At 36.0% G+C, this 23,871-nt stretch overlaps 1 protein-coding gene across 3 annotated transcripts in view; it reads left to right on the forward strand.

Annotated features, from left to right (window-relative positions):
- The window catches only part of LOC117962455 (limbic system-associated membrane protein-like), a 617,235-nt gene that overhangs the window by 536,635 nt on the left and 56,729 nt on the right, over nucleotides 1–23,871 (forward strand). For all 3 annotated transcript variants that reach the window (XM_059031079.1, XM_034923602.2, XM_034923603.2), the window contains one exon: nucleotides 5,694–5,819. In XM_059031079.1, the coding sequence (XP_058887062.1) occupies nucleotides 5,694–5,819 (126 nt within the window). The remainder of the gene's footprint in view (nucleotides 1–5,693; nucleotides 5,820–23,871) is intronic.

Consider the following 23,871-nt stretch of genomic DNA (forward strand, 5'->3'; position numbering starts at 1 on the left):
TTTGTTTTTGTTTTTTTTGCAGGAGTTCATTTGATGTGTAAAGGCAGGGTTTTAACAAACAAACCACTGTACAGAACGCATTCAAACTGCCAAACAAATCAGCCTGACCACCACCACTGCAATCCTCTTAACCACTTATTTTCATCTTTCAAAATTAAGTAATTGATGATAACAAGCTATTGAACCATGGATTAATTAAGGACCTAGCCTGGGAAGTCTCTACCTCTGGTGAGGTGAACTGTCCCCAGCCACTTCCACGGGAGTGTAAAGTCCAATTCAGCAGCTAAGATTTATATTCATGTATTAAAACTGTTCCATTTGCATGGATCTCAACATGTAACACATGTGTCTTAACCTGATTTGTTCAGTTGTTTGACTTTGCGCTTATTGAATTTCTGCTTATAGTAGTGCAGCGGCTGGGAATGTGAGGCACTTTATCAATGTCTGCTGTTGTATGGTAACAGCACACTGTTATATTTACCATTCATCTGAAATGCCGTAAAGTTAAACATTGTACTACTTCAATATAAAAGACCTCAAAAGTTAAAAACTTTATAGCTTAAGGATAAAAAACACTAGATAAATCTAAATGGGTTTTTAGGGTAATAAATCTTTTTCTGCTACTCCTTGAACTCTACTGAGTTGGCTGTAATTGAAAAAGCTTGGCTTGATTCAGCTCTTACTTAGAAAACTGACAGGAAATGGTATCAGTGTGATATTTGGAGTAAATAGCTTTGAGAATGTAACCATTTGGAGTAAAATGGTTTTATGAATTTCTCCCGTTGAGCCAGATTCTGAAAGCTTTGTACTCCAAATTGTTTATTTTTCTTCTGAAAAAGAAACCAGTTACAATTTAAAACAATTAAGAAACAAGATTGCTTAAATCCATGGAATACGTCTAGTTTATTTTCTGAAACACAATTAGTTAAGGGTTTGGATATGAATACATAACATAAATGAATATATAACACATTGGAGAATCTAGCCAAATGTGTTATTTATTAATGTATTTATGTATGTATGTATTTATTTATGTATTTGTTTATTAAATTTATTCAAACAGTAGCTACATCTCATAACTAAACCATGTTTAATTTAGAACATCAAAGTTTTCATTTGGAACATTTGAAAATCGCTATAATAAGACTGTAATCCACCATACCATTAACCAGTGGTGCACAAAGTGTGGGCTGCACCCCCCAGGAGGGGGGTGGGAGGCGCGGAGTGTCAGCAAAGGGGGGCGAGACTATGACTAAAGGCAGTTATGTACTTTTATTATTTTTTTTTTTAAAGGATAGAAAATAAATATATAAATGACAGCTAATTAGTCCAAGTTCTTGCCTTTCAAATGAGCCGTTGACCATCACTCTAGGACTTGTAGAACCGGAGAAATGATGTTTGAAGTGGCAAGTGTCAATGACACTGCAGTCAACCGAGCTAAAATGGCAGCTTCCATGTATCGGGCACTGTTCAAATTGATATTTGAACAGTGTTTTTAATGGATTTAATGTAAATCGTGTATTTTTTCCTAGATCAGCCAAAAAGAAGTTCTGATTTAGATTAATACATAAATGTTAACAAACACATTCTTAAAAGTTTTGAAATGTGTACATTTTCTGGCATTGTAGTATGCAAAGGAGGCGGGGAAGTGGAGAGATTGGCTCTCAGAGTGTAAGGGCAGCTCTGCAGCATGCAATGCCAAATCAAACCCAGATTTTTGTCAGATTTAATTGCTGAACGATAATGTTTTTCAGATTATGTTTAATCGCCAAGTGTAAAAACAGATTTATAGAATGTACGATTGTTGAATTTACTATACGTGTTTTCAACATTTATAAATGATATCTGAAGGTACAATTTTGAAAACTTGTAAGAATGTGTTTGTTAGCATTTATGTATTTAGCAATCTTTTTGTGGTTAAATCGAGGAAAAAATACACAATTTACATTAAATCCGGAAAGCGAAAACCTGTTAAAATATAAAGTGTCAGGTGGTGGGGGGCACAACAAAATATATGCTAAGTAAAGGGGTGTCATATAAAAAGTTTGCGCACCACTGCCATAAACCAAGGGTAGTCAATAAGAGGACTCCGGTCCGAATCTGGACTGCAAGTACATTTTGTCTGGACCGCCAAATTATATGCCAATCTATGTTTTTACTTGCATTCACACTGGCATGCTCTACCCGGGTTAGGACCTGGTGTCATGAAGGTCGGCTACGCGATTTCACACTGCTTTTGATAAAGCAGGGTTGACCTGGGTGACAGATGCAAGTAAATAATGCCCCGGAAGCAGCTTGTTACAACTGCTTCAATCCAAGCTTCTCTGGATTGAACTGTCGGCCCAAATGTTGATTAGAGCAAACGTTTCTTCATCCCTGCTGCAATCTGGCTCATGGTTATGAAAATGCCAGTACATCATATACTGTACAGATGATGTCCTGTACGTAGAACATACAGCAAAATTAAAACGTTAAGATGCTGTCTAATAGTCGTTCCCAAGTTCCCAATTTATTTTTTGTGATTCAGAATAAGTTAATAGGTTGTTAATAGGTGTCTCTTGTCAGAATAAGTTAATAGGTGTCTCTTGTCCTTTTAAACAACATTGTGGTCAAACCATAACCACTCAGCTTTGCTTAGCAATCCTCTCATTCAAACTGCATCAGATGACTTCTCTTTTACCTAGAGGATAAGTCATGGACAGGCCTTCAGGCGAGTTTTTTTATCATTCCGCTGCTCACCACAGATGACACTAATACCGCATGTCATGGTTTTTCATGACATATCTTGTTTATGCCGCACATGTCTACACTGTCTATGAATAAGGTATCGGTAAGAATACTGTGCCTACCCTAACAGTAATCTGTTTACAAGGTTGTACAGAACCAGTAGGGAGTTCATCTGTTCTGGTGTCGAGAAATGCACTCAAAAGGTTGTAAATGATAATAACTCCAGTGTTAATCAACACATCGATATGTAGCATTGATTTTGGCATTTTCAAGCGTTCGCTATACCTATTTCGTTATTAAATAATTGTGCTAATGTGATTTCTGAAATTATGTTGCTTTACGAAATAATGTTACTGTCTTAACGAGCAGTGCTTCTTGCGACTGTTTCTTTTGTTTGTGTGGGAATTTAAAAGGAAATCTGTGTTAATTTCCATAATTTATCAGTTAATTTGCACTTGGAAAAGGAGGGTTTTAATTAATGAAAGTGTACAGGACCAGAGTTCATTTCTTACAGACTACCTAGATAATTCAATATTTGTAGTTATGAAAATATTTTAGCCTTTTTCTATACTTGTGGTTATGAATGAGATTTATTCCCTTATTTTAACCATTTGTAACCTTACAGAATGTTTGTTGTATTGTTAAAATTATGTTATTTGCACCCACTGTAATGTTACTATCAAGAAATGGAATCTGAACTCTAGATACGTACAATACATGACATCTGATCTCTACTGTAGATTTTATTTCAATTATACAAATACAAACCTAAGAGTAAATATTTTTATCTTGGTATAGAAAACAGCATATTAGATATTACAATAAAGTTTCCTTAGGTGGCTGCAGATTTGGCTTTTAACACCTGTGTCTAATCCACACAAGAGCGAAGCACAGGCGTACAAGTCCACTAGGAATCCACTAGGAATGTGATCGAGATCATTGACACTGATTTTGCCTAAACGTATTTGTAATGTTGTCAGACTCCCCCCACACTTTATGTACAATGTACACTTTCACCTTCACACATGTGTATGCATATAAAATATTCTTATGATACTGTAAGTGTTCGGTGACTACTAACCCTGTTGAGTTTATTTACCGTGGAGGCAAGCAAAGAGTACCAGAGATAATGAGGAATTCACTGAACAATTAATTATATACAAATTGTGTATTGGTTAGGGAGTTCTATCGTAATTGTAAAAGCTTAATAAATATTGAAGTGTTACATACATGGTATAAAAACTAACAACTACAAACACAAATGGCACTTCAAACGTGTTTATTTATAGCCTACAATTGTACATACTAAAATATATACACATTTTTAAAAAATAAACTCTATAGTACATAGTAATACGTCTTTTATTGGGATTTTTGTGAACAGTATGCAGTGGATTCAGTTAGCAGTGATTCTATTTAGTGGGTTGCACTATATTGTATATTGATATAAAAGGATACACTTCTAACAGTGAAAAAGGATCATATTTATATCTGAAATATTCATTTCAGGTGTGTTTTCCCTAGTTTCTGTTGATTCCCGAGCAAGAGAGTATTTTTGCATTCATTAATCCTGTAAAATGTAATAAACAAAGCACCGTGGATTATTTCAAAGCTGGTCACTTCAAACAGTATTCTTTCAGCTTATTTATTATTGTACAGTACATCACTGTTTGCCCACTTATTACTTTTGATTAAATGAATGCTCTACCACTTTTGGAATTCTTGGCAGCCAGTGTCTCTGGCATGCTGTGCAGCAGACTTTGCTTTTTTTGTCACAGTTACTGAAGCAGTATTTATTTATTTTTTTAAGTCGATACACACAGGACAGCAGAAACTCGGCATGAACAAACAGAACAAAATAACCGAAGCATAAATGAAAGCGTGAAATTGGAGTCTGCTGTGGCATACTTATTAACATTAAACTTTTGACTAATAAGCATTTAAACAGTTTCCGTTCTGCTTGGTTCCTTGTGTTCCACAGCCTGCTTTGTATTTAAATACTTTAGATAAATAACAGGAACGACTTATACATACTCATGACTTAACTGCATGTAATCATACCAACTTTCATAATAGCAGGAAATTCAAACTGTGGAAATTCTGTATCTTTTTGCAACTCAGTTATATAGAATATTATTTTAAAAGATTTTAAGAACCTTAATACAAGGTATTGATCTGCCCCCTGGATACACTTTGCACTGAAACTTATTAGACAATGCATTGCTGTTTTCTGCTTTATGAGAAACACACTTCATAAAAGGAATCACTTGACATCGGTTGTATTAGAATCCTCCAGCCCATTTTATAACAGCTTATCTGGATAGGTTAGGTAACTCAGCTGTGTGATGCACCTTGTCAATAGTGTTATGAAACTGTCCTAAAATATAGACAATTTAACAGTGCTCTCCCTGGGGCATTTAAAATTGAAATCCTTTTGTGTTTGTTTCATTCCCACTTTTGTTAATTCCAATGACGTTGCAGGATGTTAGTTCTGCATAACTGAACTCTGAACCCTGTGCTATCCATTGAACCATGGAAGCAGTAATGCTAAATCCGCTGCAGAATATATTGGGGGTATGCTTGTATTTTCATCAGGTATACAACATGACTTATTTACTGTATGGGGCTATATATTTGTTTCAGTTGTATAAGGCGGCCAAACGATTTAACCAGGGTTGTGATCTTCCCTTCCCTTTAAGATCCCTGCTGCAATTACAACATTCAACCAGGGGATGGCACTACAGTCTATAAAACGTTTTCTTTTTATATCCCTGTATAAAACATTCACCACAATGATCTCAGCCTCTTTTTAAGAAAAAAAACTAGAAATCGTTTACGTTAACATGCTTTTTAAGCAAACTGTGTAATCAAATTTGTTTCTGAGATAACAACACCAAATTGAAGAAGAAGAAGAAGGTTTTTCTAATTGCGATAATACAAATTGACAATGTGCTTGTCTTTTCCAGTTCCTCCAATGATCTTCAACATTTCTTCAGACATCACTGTTAATGAGGGCAGCAACGTGACCCTGAGGTGTTTAGCTAATGGGAGACCAGAGCCTTCGATCAATTGGAGACATCTCAGTCCTTTAGGTAGGTACCATTTGTACCACAACTTCTTTCCATATCATTCTCAATGCTCCAGGTAACATGACAGTATTGGTGACACTGTGCATATTGGTTTACAAACAACAGATGTTACTACCGTTTACTTTTAGAATCCTGATAATTAGGTTGCTTCAGTCTAAGAACCGTTTTACCTGTTAGTTGATATTAACAAGGGTTGTAAAAAGGCTGTTGTAAAATAATGACTTCCTTTATCATCAATTAATTATGACTTCATTGGAATTCAATGTAAAATTAATTCCTCTTTTCGCAAATACAAATAATAAACGCAGTGTTATTATAGAATACAGGTATAGATCTGAGATCAAGTATGATTATACGTATTAGTGCTTACAGTATATCGTTACAAACAACACAAGCCATACAGGATAAAACAGATTCTTCTGAAATATATTAACCTCAACCCATGACATCTCTTGCTGGAAAGGCTATCAGAAGTTTGAAACCCAGTTTACAAGTTTTGTTGTTGTTTTGAAACCCAGAATTCCTGATGGCACAACCTGCTGCATTCACTAGACTCTGCTCTGCTCAGTTCAGTTTAACCCCCTCATGTGACTCATGAGGGCATTGAATAGGCAGGTAGCTCCACCACTTGTGTGGTTACAAGAACGGTGTAATATCCCTGTTCTTGAATCTACATCATTGCTCAGTAAGAAACAAAAAATCCATGTGTTGTTGTTTAACCTAAACATATATTATTTAACCTGAAAATATATACAAAGTCTGACAAAATTATCTACTGAAGTTGTTTTTCAAAAACAAACAGAAATCCTTGAAATATTGATATTGCATTGTGTCAATAGTGTTTTTGAAGTTGTGTTTCTATGTCTGTGAAGATGAATATTTGCTGATGGGCATATTGAGGGAGAAACTGTTTTGATGTAAATATATTGAAATGCATGATTTATTTATTGGGTGGGAGTCAACACTATCTGATCTTTATGGAGTTCTGACGTGATAGAACACCGCAACTAAGGCCTGGGCCTCTCCAAGGCAAAGACCTTGTCACATTGCAAACAAAAAAATTGAAGAACTAAAGCTGAAATTCTTTATAATATACACACACCGTATTCCTTCGAATTTAAGACACCCTTGAATTTAGACGCAGCCCAAATTTAACACCCTCAAGGGAAAAAAAAACAAAAAACACAGCATATAAATATGCATTTACAAAGATACCACCTCAGTTGTGCTGTTGTATCGTACAAAACTGACATGAAACAGTGTTGTTGTAGATTAACCACGGAGCTTGTTTATTGTACTGCATACTGTATAATACTTAAGATGGCGTCTCTATCGTACACACAGCACCACTCACTTACGGCATCATGCATCCTGGTAACAGCAAGCACAACACGACACTCCATAACATCAGGCAACATGTAACCCAGCAACCAAATCAGCATTGACCGCATTGCAGACACAACAGTCAGAACCTGTTTTTCTCCCAATTTGTGAACTGTGGTATTGCTTGGCATGACGAAAAATACAACGGTCTGATCAGCATTTCCGATCTGTCCAAGCTTGTACTATTTGTTAGAAACGCTGAGCTTCTCTTGGTATTCCTCAGGAAGCTAATGACACTTCTTTGAAAATGGCTGTCTGTATAACATGGATGATTGGAGATTGGGCAGTAACATTTTGGTTTGTCTTTTCTCTGCAGTAAGTCACGTTGCTGCTTGTGTATTCGGGCAGACGTATTTGTTGTCTTTTCTCGGCGGTTAGTCACGTTGCTGTTTGTGTACTTGGGTAGTCACGTCTTTTGTTGGTGATTTTAATGCATTCATCACTATACTGTACTTGAATTTAAGATGCAGGCTATTTGTGAGAAGCAGAAAATGGTTCAAAAAGTGCATCTTAAATTCAAAGGAATACATTATAAAGTACAGTGGTTTTTTGCCTCGAAAACTCAATGGTATGGAAATGAGATAATGAATACAAATATATTTATAAAACGAACATACAATCATAGGTAAATTTCAATTTACTTAACCTATTAAAACACGCAGTGTACAGCTTTTCTAAGTAAAAGATTGATCTGAAATACAACTTCAACTAGTTACTTAGATTTTTTAAATAGTAATTATGCAACAATAACATGTTAACGAGGTATTTATGATACAGAGAATATTTTAAAACTCTATTACTCTTGTGGTGACTATTAGCTTGCCTCAGTTTCCATTCAAACCAATTCCACCAAATGTAGAGTGTAGAAGAATTCACTTTCAATGACAATAAATAAATAAATTCATTACATCCACCCTCACAATCACAGACTTGTCATCTTGCGTGTTTAATCTGGCATATTTTATTTTGAAAGCTGAATTTATACTGTACAGAAAAACATCAGCGAATGCAGTAGGATTTTATTTATTTGTTTCGGGGTATTTTCATTTTCTCCTTCTTTCATAATGTATTTTTACAATTGACATTTAAATTCTTCACCGGACATTCATGAAAATGCAATCCACTTGAAAGAAAGATTTGTCGTGGTTTAGCAATACAATCTGTAAAACCAAATAGCTGCTAGATTGTGATGAGTGTTCTACTGCAGAGCACAAATACTATTTACAAAAAAAACAAACTTGATTATCTATTTGTAAAAAAAGAAATGCATATTTGTTAACTTCTGCCCCTTGGCTTTTGCTTGAGATCTTTAGAACTGTTGTATGGGCAGGCGCTTTAAAGCTTTGTAGCCACAGAAGATGTAACTGGACGCTTGCACGCTATATCATTTTTAAAATGTTTACTGTGGTACTGTATATGATGGTAAAAGCACAGCAGAATAATGTATTCAAACTAGTGGAATCATGTTAAAACACTGATAAATACATTTAAAAACATGTTATAAGCGTGATAAAACATGGTTAACATGGATAAAACAAGCAAAGTGAATAGGAAATATGCAGACAATGTATCTATTGTTGTATTATGGATTGTTATAATAGGGGTATGTGTTAAATAATATGGGTAAAAACTCATGCTTGGGGCTCTATATCTGTGCAATGACAGTGCATTTATTGGATCAATTCTTGTCAAATAACCTGTTAATTCCATAGTCCTGTACCAGTTTTTACTTCTAGGAATATAATTTACCATTATTAATAATAATCCCTATTTTTGTCTTCAGTTTAAACAGCCTCCTATCTGTTGACAAGTGCAGATATGGTAATATTAATCTGACCATTTCTTCTGAATGGGGGGGGGGGGTGGGTCTTGTAATTTACTCAACAGCCTCAATTATGTTTCACTTCCTTGATCTGGGGAGAAAGGTAGGCATTTGTAAAATGTGCAATACTTCAGTTTTAGTGGGAAAGTTATTGCAGAAGAAGCTGTTTCTGGACATGTTAAACTGGTCTTTTTACCAGTTACTCTTGCAAAACGTTGTGTGCCATTGAGCTGTTGCATATGCTGTATATAACATATACAACTGTCAAAAACACATTTCTGTGATTTTATCTTTTTTTGCTTAGGCACAGCTCAACCAAAAAATCAGGAGCTAGCATTTGTCCCCATTATCTCAATTTGTACATGGAAGTTACTTTGATGGCTTTACATGTGTTCTGGTCCTAGACAGAGAGCAGCAGACAGATCATGAGATTAATCTGTTAGTCCTGCCTAAGATTAATAGGAACCAAGCAGGGTAAAGTGATAAATTAAAAAAAAAAAAAAAAAAAAACAGTAGACATGAGCACAATTATTTCAAGGACAGATTTATTGGCTGGAGTCTCACTATACATGGTGCTATCATGCCCACCTGCCAGGAATAATTTCTCTTTGCCTAATAAGAACTATTTTCATGCCAAAAACTATACATATATTGGATTAGATGCCAAGTGCCCTGGGTGCTATGACAAGGGTCTTATGCCAAGTACCCTGAGTCATGCCAGGGCTCCTATATGATGTCTCAAAGCTGCAGGATCCCACAGCCCCATTCAATAGTGAAGTGAAAAGTACTGTTTTCCATGCACGCCATCTAATAAGAAACCAGAACATGGTTGGCTTGCCAGTTTGTATATATTGTCTTAAGGTAGTTTCATCCGCACGTTACTTGTTGTGAGAAGATTTAACTTTTTTATACTCCGCTTACCAGTGCTGTAGGTTAATTCATTATATGAATATTGTGAATGCCTGCATATAATAATTTTTTTATATAGCGCCTTTCATAGTGGACCACCATCACAAAGCACTTTACAAGATAGGAGACTAGGGTGTGTGAACTATGTATCAGCTGCAGAGTCACTTACAACAAGATCTCACCTGAAAGAGCACAAGGAGATTAAGTGACTTGCTCAGGGTCACACAATGAGTCAGTGGCTGAGGTGGGATTTGAACCAGGAATCTTCTGGTTACAAGCCCTTTTCTTTAACCACTGGATCACAACGCCCCCTATTACATACTACAATGCCAACACATGTACACATTTCAAAACTTTTAAGAATGTGTTTGTTAACATTTATGTATTAAGCTAAATCAGGATTTTCTTTGGTTAATCTAGGAAAAAATACACGATTTACATGAAATCAATTGTTAAAATATCAATTTATTTTTACACTTGGTGCCCGATACATGGATTAAGTGCTCAGGGTCACACAGTGAGGCAGTGGCTGAGCTGGTATTTGAACTGGGGACCTCTTGGTTAGAAGCCTGTTTCTTTAAACACTGGACCACACAGTGCAAATATACACACACCAATTCAGCAATAAAGTGACCAAAATCAACATATACAGTATATATATATATATATATATATATATATATATATATATATATATATATATATATTGTACATATATGCATTATAGATGGTCTGCTGTTTGGAGTAAAGTTATTGTCTCTGCACTGAAACATTGAAAAAAAAAGTCAGGCAATAATTTGGCCACCACAGCACATTATATACATTATAATATAATATGGACATGGAAAAGATGAATTTACTGACATGCTGTTTTGATTTATTTATTTATTTATTTTTTTTCAGTGCATGGAAACAAAAACAATATTTGAGAGACCCTTTGTCAGGGGTTCATTTATTTAAAAAAACCTACCGGATCCTATAATTAAGAAAGAGGGATTGAATTTTTGTTTATGGACCTAATGTACTGACCTTGATTTACAGAAGCATCCATATATATGCTTCAGGTTCACATCTGCTTGTTGGTTTCCTGCCTTGTTATTGGTATCGGCATGCCGACCTTTGCCAAGCCACGTTTTAACATAATCTTCAGGTTTGAACAGTACCAGTAGCGGCCAACTAATCTGATGAACAGGAGCAACAACACTGTTGTTGTTAAGAGTAAAAAACATAAGTAATTTCCTTAGATGTCACATCCTAAAATGTACCATTACAGTGCACTTTTGTCATTCTATTCCTGAAACAGGAAAGCGTGTTTTTTTATAGTAGTTTTTTTTCACATAGTTCATCATTTGTAAACTTTATAATTCTCACCGGTCAGACAAAAAGTTACCAGATCTGCGATCTCGTGTGATCTGGCATACATCTGGCACCCCTGGTTAGAGTGGATGCATTTTATGCAAATAATTATTTTGAGAAAAAAACAAAACAATCTGCATTTTTAACACATATGACTCCATCGCAGAAGAGATTGGCAGTGAATGAATAATCCTGCAGAGTTGCTGGCAGCATGTTTCAGAAGATCCTGGCTGGTGAACACATTGCATCCGCACAGTGGATGTGACCACAAATGCGTGTAACTCCCAGCAATTTATCATGTCATTTCAGTGTTCAGTAGCGAGGGTAAACTGCTGCTGAGCAAACCTACCAGCGCATAAACATTAGGAAAAACATACAGCATGGGGCCGAGGGCTGTTGAAACCATCCTACTAAAGAGTAATACCCTGGAGATTGTGAAGGAGGACTTCAGGGAATCAACTGAAGCAGCAACAATATCAATTGTTATTTCCACTAGAATAGAAGTTGGTGTTGCTCGTTTTCTGGGATTCTAGGCCCCCCAGGGAGACCATACTTAAGAGGAAAGAGGGGTACAAGCCTCATTAGAAACGTACAGGAGAAATTAGTGTGGAATTAATCTTTATTAGAAGCTCCCAGTGGTAGCAAATTGAGACAAGACTCATGAATCTAAGAGTCTGCTTTTGATTAGGAAAAAGTAATGGAGCTTCCTCCACTTTGCATGACAATAATGAACTTCATTTTAATTCCTGTATTGCCAGTGCTACTGGAAGTACTCACGTTAAAGTGATGTTAAACTTGATTCAAAGCTTCCACTTAAAGTGTGTTTGTAAAACCCATTGAGCTGAAAAGGCTTTAAGAAATAAAGTACCTGGAATGCTTACATTAACAATACAAACATGCTGGAACACTTAAACTAACAATACAAACGTGCTGGCCCTAATTATGTATCATGGCATGAGGACAATACTTAATTTGAAAGAAAGCAGATGTGGTTTACATTAACCAAGAAAGGTTCCTAAACATGTTTTCTTTTTTTATATATATCGGCAGCTGGCTCTTTGAGCTAAAATATATATATATATATATAGAATTTTCACTGAAAATAATCAGTTCTATCAATGCAGGAGCGTTTGTTAATACAGTCGCCATGGGGGAGTTTTAAGTCCATAAAAGCTTTCAGGCACACTGCTGGGAAAATAAAAGTATAGAGTAGATTTGGACTTGCTCCCAGCTACCACGTGCTTTGATGTAGTACCGGAGATGATCCCAAAGGGTACACCACTGTACAGTAGGTAGTTTTAAACAAACCATATTTTCAACCATTTTTGCTTTCTGTTGGTAAAGTAAATAAATTAATCTATGGAAGAATAAACAAGTAGTAATTCAAAAGCACCACTCTTAAAATTAGCAGTAAACTTAGAATGTGTACTGGGAGTTTAAAGAGAATGTTCAGATTAATTAACAGATTTCTATTTTTTGTGGAGGTTGGAGGTATAATAATTTATGACATTCTAATGACATGGAAATTAAGTGTCAAAATATTGTGCTTATTGTGTGACATATTACTAAACTATGTGACAAAAGAAATTGCTTTTTGCCACATCTAAGTCCGTTGTTGATTTAACAGGTACAATGCTGTTGGATCAGATCACATTTATTCCAAATGACTTGGAACACTTTAGTGGCTTAATGAAGCGTGGATATGTAGGACATCCATGTGAAATGTCCATTCACTGTTTACTTCCTAGAAAATAACAAATTCAATCTGCATATGCAATGGCTAGACACCTATCGGTATTCCTCTGCAATGGTATTCTCAAAAAAACATTTTTGAATTAATTGTGTAATAGAGGACTTAAATCATGCAAGGACTTGACATTTCATATTGATGGTGTGTATAATATGGGGTCATGTAAACTGTGAACATTTAGGAAATGAAAAACATAGAAAGAATTCAGGAGGATAGGAAATGAGTATGCTTGCTTCCCCATGAATTACTTTTATACTGAGAACAAAAACACAGTACAATATGGGGCCAACAGCCTAGACTACATGCTATTTATTTTATGAAGGCTATGCCGGGATAAGCTTATTCTTTCATGTTATTAATATTTTTAAAATACCAAAACAGTTGCAGTTGAATCCCTAATCCATTCTTACTGAGTCACACTGAGCCAATGACATACTGTATGGAAATTCTCAGCAGTGCACAATATCTCAAGCTTATGTTAACTTGTGGGATAGCTGTTGTTCCATAGTAGAAGCTGGAGGCTAACATTTAAATAGCGTACATAATGGATAGAAATTGAATATAATTCTGATGATGATATAATACTATTAAGTTATTTTTACACTAGATTTGTCAGTTTATGTACACAATACAACAATAACAAAAAAAAATAGCATATTGCGATTGCACCTGCACTGTTACTGCAGTGGCACCACCCAGGCGAGAGCTCAGATTACAGGGTGTTGTGCTTTTGTGTCTAGTGTTGAATATGTTTGACGGAAGGATGGTTTAAGCGATGCTTGTACCAAATTATTTTTCTCAATGCTACTTGAATTAGACAAGTAAGAGAAACTACAAAGAACAATACATGTTGCAGTTAACTGAGATTCCCATTATAATCAAATGTAATAACACCCCAAGCAAAAAGGCAATACTGAACTCTTTCAACTCTGCAGACCTCTATAGAGGCCCAAAAAAGAACTATACTCAACATTGCAGACTGCTATTGCAGTATAGAAGGTCAAAACTCAAAACAGCAGAACAGAAACTGAATCAGGTGTATGTATATTGATATTATATTACTGTATAGATACAGTATTCACTTTTTTCAGTTATGCTACGAATGTCTGTATAAAACACCGGGTTTAGAAATTGTGAAGTGACATTTGAATGCCAAGGAATGACTATTTTTTAGCACATTTTTAGTATTAGACACTGAAACAATTTAATCAGTTATCTTTTGGTAAAGCAGATAAGAGTTAATTTAATTAAAGCCACTGAATATCACTTCTGGTAATGCCACTATATTCTGAGTATAACCCTACTGATACCGGATTACTGTATCACCTTCCAGGTAAATATTAATTGACAAGTTATACGACTATTTTCATCCCAACTTATATCAGTTTCAGAAAATAGCATAAACGCCCCACATACTGTACACTACATTACAGTACATGGAGTGAAGCGTTGCTTTCAATATTATGCTGGCTCATTAAAGACACATGGGAAAAAAAATTGAAATTCTGAGATAAATATTTCTGTATTGACGTGACCCTTGTGACTTACTTGGTAAATCAAGCACGAGCAAAAGCTATGCCCATGACCTGTCTGAATACCATTTGGTGCTCTACAATTTTTCATTTACTTATGTATTATTATTATTATTATTATTATTATTATTATTATTATTATTATTATTATTATTATTATTATGTACAACCTCCTACACTGAGCTTTGAATATTTGGCCAGGAGACCCTGTTTTCAAAGCTCAGGTGAGCCACACACTTACAGCTTCACCCTGCAACACATTCCATTGCTACACTTTCTCAGGAACATACTTATTGTCACATCTCTCTATTAATTTTTTTAAAACATTTTTTTGATATCAACATTAAGATACATAAGTTAATTTAATTAAACAATTACAACGATTAAACCATTCAAATTAATTAAAATCACCTTGTGCAATTACCAAGCAACCTGTTTTCAAGTGCAGTGGCATGCCTCAAATCTCCCCCAGCTGTTGGATGCAGATTAGGTCCCAGGAGGGCTGATTAATTCTAGGATAGAAAACTAACAAAAACGGTGTTTCAGAGGCTATATGGGGACCATGAGTTGTCGTAACAGATAAGTGTTATGTCTTTGCATTCATTTAAAAAGCAGTGCTTTAAAATTAGTCACTTACATTATAACATATAATAATGCACTCGCAAAAAGCCAGAAAATGTGTTCAAAGTATTGTCAAAGTATAAGCTGCCAGCATTGTAAGGGTGCTCTCCAGGGTCCTGAAGTAGAGCCCCATTTCATTAAAGTAGTTTTCATATTTCATGTAATGGATTTAAGAGCACAGTAAATAGCTTCAAGTGACATTTTAACAACCAAAGGGTCTATAAAGTTTGCTAGAACCAGCACCATCTAGTGCAATGTTATTTTCTACTGGCAGCGGTGGAAAAAAAAAATGAGGACATTTGATTCACAATCATCCAGCAGTTCCAACCAAAGGCTTTGCCCTTAATTAAATTGAACCAATTAAGCCTCTCACCAGGTCACAAATAACTTTAATTACACCTCATTACAGTATACCTATTAAACCTGTAATGGAACAGGACTCCAGGAATGGAGTTTCCTACCCCTACACTAACAGTGGTTCTCAAACAATTTGTTTTATGGCTACCAACAGCAAATGTTTCCCCCAAAAATACTATAGTATAATAGTATATCATATAAACATATGCACTTCTAAAGTATTTCATTTATTATCAGCACCTCTCAACTATGTACTGAATCTTAATTCCCAGGCCTTTTTTTTACTATGAAACAGGTCGACTTAATAGGTTAATCAATCATATGAATGTATATAAATTAATACAATGCCTAAGCTAAATCACTAACGTGTTTAAGTGAAATAAAAATGGCAAAAGCCATGGCTCTCTGGGTTGTACCATTCTGCTCAAGCCCCTAAGAAATAATTAATGCATTTTTGTTACAGTATGGGCGTAGATAATAAAGACTATTATGTGGACTATATGGTAGTTCTTCTAGTCTGTAATCTTTAACTTGCCAGTTGGCTTTCCAAAATGGCGGGACACATTTTTGGCTAACTCCCTTACAAAGAGTGCCTGTTGTGACAGAACAATTTGGCAGCAAGCTAGAGGGAAAAAAATGCTAATTGCTTTTTCCATTAAGACTACTACAAAGGCATGAATGTGATGTTTTGATACATTGAGTAACTGATGAGTCTCAGACATACTGTCAGTGATATCATAATGTAAACCCTGTCAGGAAGGAAATCTACTGACTGCCTCTCTTCTCTCTACTTTCTACTGCTTTTTGGCATTGAATAACTAATAAGTATATATACAGCAGTAGCTATTTGGCAGTTTTGTAAGGGACATAGTTATACTTGCATATTTACACAATTAATTACAAAGAGCAGCACAGGAAATTGCAATTGTGATGCTGCAGGCTAGTAAACACCTAACCTAAATATGTGGCCTTATATCTCTTTATCGAAATGGGAAACGACCACATTAGTGTTTATATTGTGAAGCAGAATATTAAAATATTTTCATGTTGGAAATTCACCCCAGGCCATCAATTAAACAGATGTGATTAACTGTGTTACTATATCAATCAGCATGTACATTATCAAGCTCACTTATATTTACAGCCTCAGGTAGGGGTTCAAGGACAGAATTACAGTGGCCACACAAAAGCATAAATCACTGTGGACCATAACCATACAACTTAACAAGGTTTTTAACAATGTGTCTCATTTGGGCAGCTTTCTTTCCTTTAAAAAATACATTCAAATAAATACAGCAGCAAAAAAAAAAAAAAAAAAAATGACAGCACGGTTATACCTTTAAATGTTCTTACACAACCCGTCATGCATGACTACATGCTTACTGGTCACTTTACTGCCTTGTAAAGATAACTAAGCAGATAGGTAGAAAGAGCATATAGTGGGACAAAAGTATTCTGACGTTAATTCTAAAGGGATTGTCAGCCACCCATGTGTCATATAATTAATAATACATTTCTTGCCGAAAAAATACCTTAGTACTCTTATCCTCTATTATTACATAACGTTACTGCAGCATTGGGGATTATTTCCCAGGCTTACTAAATGATTAGTTGAGATGAAAAACATACTTGTGCAATTTTAACAAAAAATGCATTAAGCTTCTTTATGTCCATACTATAATGGATAATTGCCACAAGTACACCAACAGAAGAGTAAATATGATTCGCATAATGGAACTCTGAACATTGTTTGAAAGCACCTCAGATTTGGAGAGCACATTTCTACAATATTGCTCACTTCCATGGTGTGTGTATGTTGCAATAATTTAAAAGGAATCATATTGTGCTTCGTCAACTCTCCTTACCACGGGGCTTTTAGGAAAAAAGTTATAAAACGCGAACTGAATAATGGAAGTATATAATGTAAAATCAATGTCTCATTTGGGAGTTTGGACTGAACAAATAAACCCAAGCAGGTTGTATCCACAGGGGGAAGTAGGATAAATCAGTCTTAGGTATTGTGAGGAAACGAAAAAAAAAACACTAGAAACAGTTTAATGTAATTGCTGTGCACTACTAACAATAGAGAAATGACATGAAATTAATTTTGGCTTGCTGTTGAAGCATTGTTTGGGATGTTCAATTCCCTGGAGGTACATTTAAAAGTGCACCCTTTGGTTTCTGCTTGTAGTCGTGTTATAGCTACAGTACAGTAAATCAAAAAATGCACCTACTGTGGCTCGTTGGCATTTTGTAAAAACTTAAATTTAACAAGAAAATTATGAGCAATGGAATGTAAATCTGAGAGTAGTAATTAACATCATTCTGTGGGACAACACTGCTGTATTATTCCTATATCCCATTTTCCACTGGGATTCAGACCTTTTGAAATCAGTCAGTCCTGTTTGTTTCCATTGGCAGTAGAGCAATATCAATGTATATTGCAGTGGGAGTAGGAGTTTGGATTACAGACTGCATGAGTTCATCAAGGCCCAGTCCACATGCACATGAACACACAGGCAAGACTGGAAATAGTAGTACTTTTCTTCTGCACTGCTTAGATTGCTCTGTTCTAGTATTTCAGTCAATCACAATTTTCTGTGAAAAATGTGATTTTAAAACAAAGGTTATCTACATTTTAATACTGCACACAATGACGTTTTAGGCAGATCAAACCAATTTAAGATCATGATCTTTTCCCTTGTGTAAAAATAAATATTTACAAATGCCCATTTCAGTGCAGAATACCATTTGAATCAATGGCCACATCTTGAAGAGTGTGCTCTTGTTGCTGCATTTCAGTACAGCGACACTGATTGATTCTAATTAAAAATAAAATGCTCCAGCTTCAAAGTCTGCTCTGGTCTAAAGAATTATTTATTTAGATCTGAGAGTCTTTTGTGTGTCTGAAAGAGTTTTAGTGAAGAGAACTGACACCATTACAGGTGAATCTTAAAAAAACAATAGGGAAATTGCAGAATGGAAGTAAATGTTTTAAGTAGCTTTAAACAGCTAATATTTAGAAGTCATGTGAACAGATAAACAATTTTATTATCATCCGATAGGAATATAGTGGAGGCAGGTGTATGTGTGTATATACGTATGCAGTTTATATATATGGTCTGGCTCCCTAAGCATGCACATTTACTTCAGTGACAAGAAGGTTTCAAAGAGAAGGGAGATTGGGAACTGAGAGACTGATGTGGAACACTTAAAATCAAAGATTTCACATCACAGATATGCTAACACGATGACTAAGACATGGGACAAGTGTGATGTAGCTGGGGTTTAAAACAGTAATGTATGTCAACAATTATTTAGAATGAATTTAACAGTACCATTTGTGTTTGTCTAAAATGAGAAAAGTGGAAAAATAATTGGCTCAATTATAATCTGCCATTATAACAAGACCAAATACATTTTTATTGACAGAGAGCATGTGTATTGTCTGATAATTATATATTTGTCAGCCTGTGTGAATGTCCCGTAATTATGCATTTGTCATGGTAATTTTCACCTCACAGTGCTGCAATTAAGTTCAGTAACTATAAAATCTTCTTGTCAATGTGCTCCTGAGTAGGGGCAATAATAAATAAACTTTAAAAAATATATAAAATCAAATACATGTTGATTCAACTGAGCCATACGTGATGTACAGTATATACTATATTGCAACTTGCAAAACATCACTTTCCAAAAATAAACAAAACACATACACAAAAGATGCATTTCATATTACATTCAGACCTTTTTAATCCCCGACATGTGTTAAACCGTATGTACACGCCTTCATAATGGTGGGAGAACAAAGCACGAACAACTGCATTCCCCCCCCCCCCCCCCCCCCCCCCAAACACTGAAAACACCCACTGGCTACTAAGAGATCTATAAGTAATAATTTGTAATCACTCATTTGCAATCACTCATTTGCGTGACTTGCTGTGTGAAATTGTGTGACTTGCTGTTTTAATTTACCAGAGGTGAAATCCATAGAGCCTTGAAAAAATAAACTAGCAATGTCAGAATTGTCACTTGAATTGATTCTTTCTTGTAGATGTTAGACTGTAACATTAGCATTTCTTTCTTTTTTTTCTTTTTAAAAAGTAGTTAACTTCTTCATGGTTTGAATGTAATTAGTTAATGCAAAATGTGATTTTTCTTGGATACTTTTTTTTTTCAAGTTCAAACCAGATTTGCAGATCTCTGAAGAAGCAGGGCTGAAAAGCTGACTGTAAAAATCACTCAAGCGAGCCATGCAGCTCCTGAAAAGTGAGCTTTTTATTTTCATGATTAACTTTGTCATTTAAGTTAGACTTGTTTAGCATATATACAGTCAATTCTCATTAATACGAATTTCAAGGAACCAGCAAAGTGAGTCTGAGCCGGGATTTAAACTGTGAACCTCCTGGTACCAAGCCTTTTTCTTTAACCAATGGACTACCAAGCCTGCAGATAATAGTAGTCTGGGGCACTGATGGCAAGAATAATGTATTATGTAAGTATGTAAATGCATACCCTGACATTTATAAAGTTTACAAATCTGAAGTTTATAAATGTATAATTGTGATAGAGATCGAATGATTCTTGGTGTTAGATCTCCCTCCCTCCCTGCGAGGGCTCTGTGTAAAGGGAACAGAGTACCCTGGACTGGATGGCACGACAGTTCATTCCTAGGGTTAAGTAGAAGTCAGCCATCTAGAAAGGGGGCAGAGCTACGGTACACGAAACCAATGATCCGGACAGGAAACGGCATGGCATCCGCGGACTGGAGGAGCGGGTGCACTCGTTGACCGAGGGGTCATGAGTGACGGTATAAAAAGGGGACAAGGTAATGTGATCTGTTCTTTTTGTAAATGGTTAAAACAAACCTAAAAGGAGACTGGTGAAAATGTGAGTGTTTTTGTTTGTTTGTACTGTCGTGTACGGCTAACATGATCCGGAGCTGTTGCCAAAGCCAGCACCAAACCGGACAACATCACTGCACTTGTATCACAGAGAACTGTATTGCACCACGAGCACTAATTTTCTCACTAACTGACTTGTGTATGTGTTCTGTGTTTTGTGTGGGTGTATAAAGAACGGGACTATTATTTCAGAACAAACCCAGGGATTATAAATAAAGTAATACACGCCGCTGTATTAATTAGCATCATTTATTATTCACGTTTTTTTTTGCTATCAGGCACTGGAATTACAAATCATTAAACAAAATTGCACCTGGATTATAAGTGTCTGTTTATTGGTCACCTGTACACTGTTAACCACAATAATGCAGATTATAATTTAAGGAAGATTGTTTATAGCAGCTGTTAGGTATTATACTTTTTATAAGGTTATAGTTTGCAATTTAAAATAAACTGAAGAGTTCCTAAAATGTGTTGCAGGTAAGCATACCGTGTTTTAACTATGATAATTGGATACAAGTATAATAGTCTTCTTCTGTCATTGTTCCCCTGATGTATCATAAGCTGTAGTACGACTTTCAGTCTTTCATTCTCAGGAGTGCTTCATAGTTAAACTCCATTAATGGCCATTGGCATTCAGTGTTGTACCTGGCACCAAAGCAGATGTGCTGTCTTCAAGGTTACCGCTTATATCAGTCCCATCAGATATGTTTGCATTACACATGTAATGTTCTCTATGTAAACGGGAGCAGCAGTCACAGATACCTTGGAGAGTTCCTATTTAAATATCAAAGTCATGCACCATGCCAGTCGTTCATTGCTTGTTTATTACAGACTCTGTGGAAATGAAGGTTGAGAAAGTGGGCTGTCTCTCCCTGCTTTGGAGTTGTTACTACTGGTTAATGTTTAGAATTACTACTGGTCTCACATAGTGTATCTGGTAACACCAGCAATGCGTTGCATCATAATGTCTTGCTGAATGGAAAACCTAAATCTGGGCGCAAGGCAAACGTATTAGCAACAGCTTAAACGGCAGTATAAACTTTTGGGATTTGCATGTCTTCTTTAACATGACACATAGCTATTCCCCAACATGATGTGACACGTTGTTGAAAGCTTGCAGTTGTTCACAGAACAGAAACTTCTGGATGATTTCACCAGCCGAGTAATCAGGTGGAAAAATAATCATATAGGGAATAAATAGTAGATTTATATTAAGAAGCACATGTACAGCATCCTGCAAAGTGTCTGTCCTTGAGTTGTTTGTCACTCCTGGAAAATGGCTAACATTTTAGGATACCTCTGCTCATGTGAAATGATTTGTTCATTAAATAATGTGCATGCATTCAAAGACGATTATCTATTATGAGTGGGGTGAAAGAGGCAACACATGTCCCACCCCAAGCGCTACAAACCAGCACGGATTGTCCAACACTTTCCAGGACTCTGTACATAACTATTATTGTCTTAAAATATACACATTATTTTCAGGTCTAGACAGTATTTCCGAGGTCTAGACAAGACTTTTATTATAGGTAACTGGAGTATGTGTTGTATCCTAATAGCAACGTGACTCTCTGGTGCAATAGAATCCCCCACCCCCTTCATTATTGTTATTCTCTTTCTGCATTTGCTTTCAGTTTCTGGACAGTTAGCTGACTTTAACCACTTATTGCTAGTTGACAAATGTGTTCCATTGTTTGTGCTACCTCACAGACCTCTACCACACTTGTGTTCAAAACACACAATGTACGCCACCGACTAACTGGCACGCCCCATCTGTAAAAACAGCTTATTCAAAAAGGACAAGCCGAATGCGAGAGATGCAGGGACGTCTGTGTCTGTATTTATTGATCAGCACTCAGTGGTCCTGAGCAACATGAGCTCAATCAATATCACTAACAGTAGTCTTTCTATTTCATATCAAATGTGAGTGTTTCTAACTGCTGTTGATTTAAAAAAAAAAAAATAATCCTATGACACATTTTCCATTCTCCCCACTAATTCCACACATACATGCCGGGTATCTTATTGTGAGGATCGACTTGTATTGAACCGATGTCAACAGGAGTTAGAATTGATCCGGATTTAGAAAAGAAAAAAAAAGCTGAAGGGAGTTATTGGTGTAGAATACAGTGGCTGCCTCCCTTCCTATCTCTCAGCAGCAGCACCATAGCATATTATTATTAAACAGCTGGTTTTGCAGACCCGATGAGCACTAATCAGGAATTACCTTACCCTAGGTACCATTAGGTTGTCCCAGACTAGTGCTAATTGGTCTCAGTGAAATCAGACATTAGTCATCCCCCCAAAGAATCTGTCAAAAGAAAGGGTGTTGTATATTATTATTAATTTCTTAGCAGATGCCCTTATCCAGGGCAACTTACAATTGTATAACATTATTTTAACATACAGTTACCCATTTATAAAGTTGGGTTTTTACTGGAGCAATCTAGGTAAAGTACCTTGCTCAAGGGTACAGCAGCAGCATCCTCCCACCTGGGATTGAACCCACGCCCCTCCAGTCAAGAGTCCAGAGTCCTAACCGCTACTCCACACTGCTTCCCTATAGAAACTGAAGTTCAAGTTAGCACAAGGTCAATTGCATTTGCAGCTATTTCATATGCGCTCTGAATTTGTTTGCTACCTTGTAAAAGATAAAAGGATTACAAATAAGCTGGAAAGGGGGTTAATGCCCTGAAACCAGTACAATCAGTTTGTATGGGTCAAAGGGATTTCACTAAGTGAGGAATAAACCCTGAAGCATTTAAAAAAAAAAAAACTTTAGGCTTGGGAGAGATTTTTGAACAACCCCTAAAGTGTCACAATGTGTATCTTAGGTTGACATATTCTGCTCCAGGCACTCTTCAAAGATACAAGTAATAGGAAGAGTGGATGCTTTTTGGTGGGAGGTCTTCTAAAGACAGCTTAACACAGAATCTGAAGGCGGTGGCTAATTATAAGCAAGGTTTTAATAGGAATCTGTAAAAGTACAAACATATACAGCATTGACCAGACCTAAACTGCATCAGGCAGTTTGATAATGTTGCTATACTGTGCATCTGTAGTATTGGAAAAGAGGGTTCTTAGGGAACAAGGTGACACCCACATGTCAAAACCACCACACAATGTGTCATGATAATAAGAAGCCTCTGCTTTTGGGGGTATTTATGTCAGGATTTGGTGTGCGTTCACTGAGACTCTTGGTTTGTTTAGGTTCAATAAATATCAAAAGAGGTTGACAAAAGAGGGACCACGTGGGGGTGTGCAGAAGCATGGGGAGTTTAGAGCAGTCATTTCTGTCTGGAACTGTGATTTTGTACAGATTTTTTCCCATTTATTAACTCACAGTTGCCAAAGTTGAGTGACGGTAGAAAATGACAGTTGCACACCTCATGGGATCATGCTTTGGAATTCAGTT

The sequence above is a fragment of the Acipenser ruthenus genome, chromosome 9, assembly GCF_902713425.1.
Source record: "Acipenser ruthenus chromosome 9, fAciRut3.2 maternal haplotype, whole genome shotgun sequence".
In the NCBI taxonomy this organism is placed as follows: Eukaryota; Metazoa; Chordata; class Actinopteri; order Acipenseriformes; family Acipenseridae; genus Acipenser; species Acipenser ruthenus.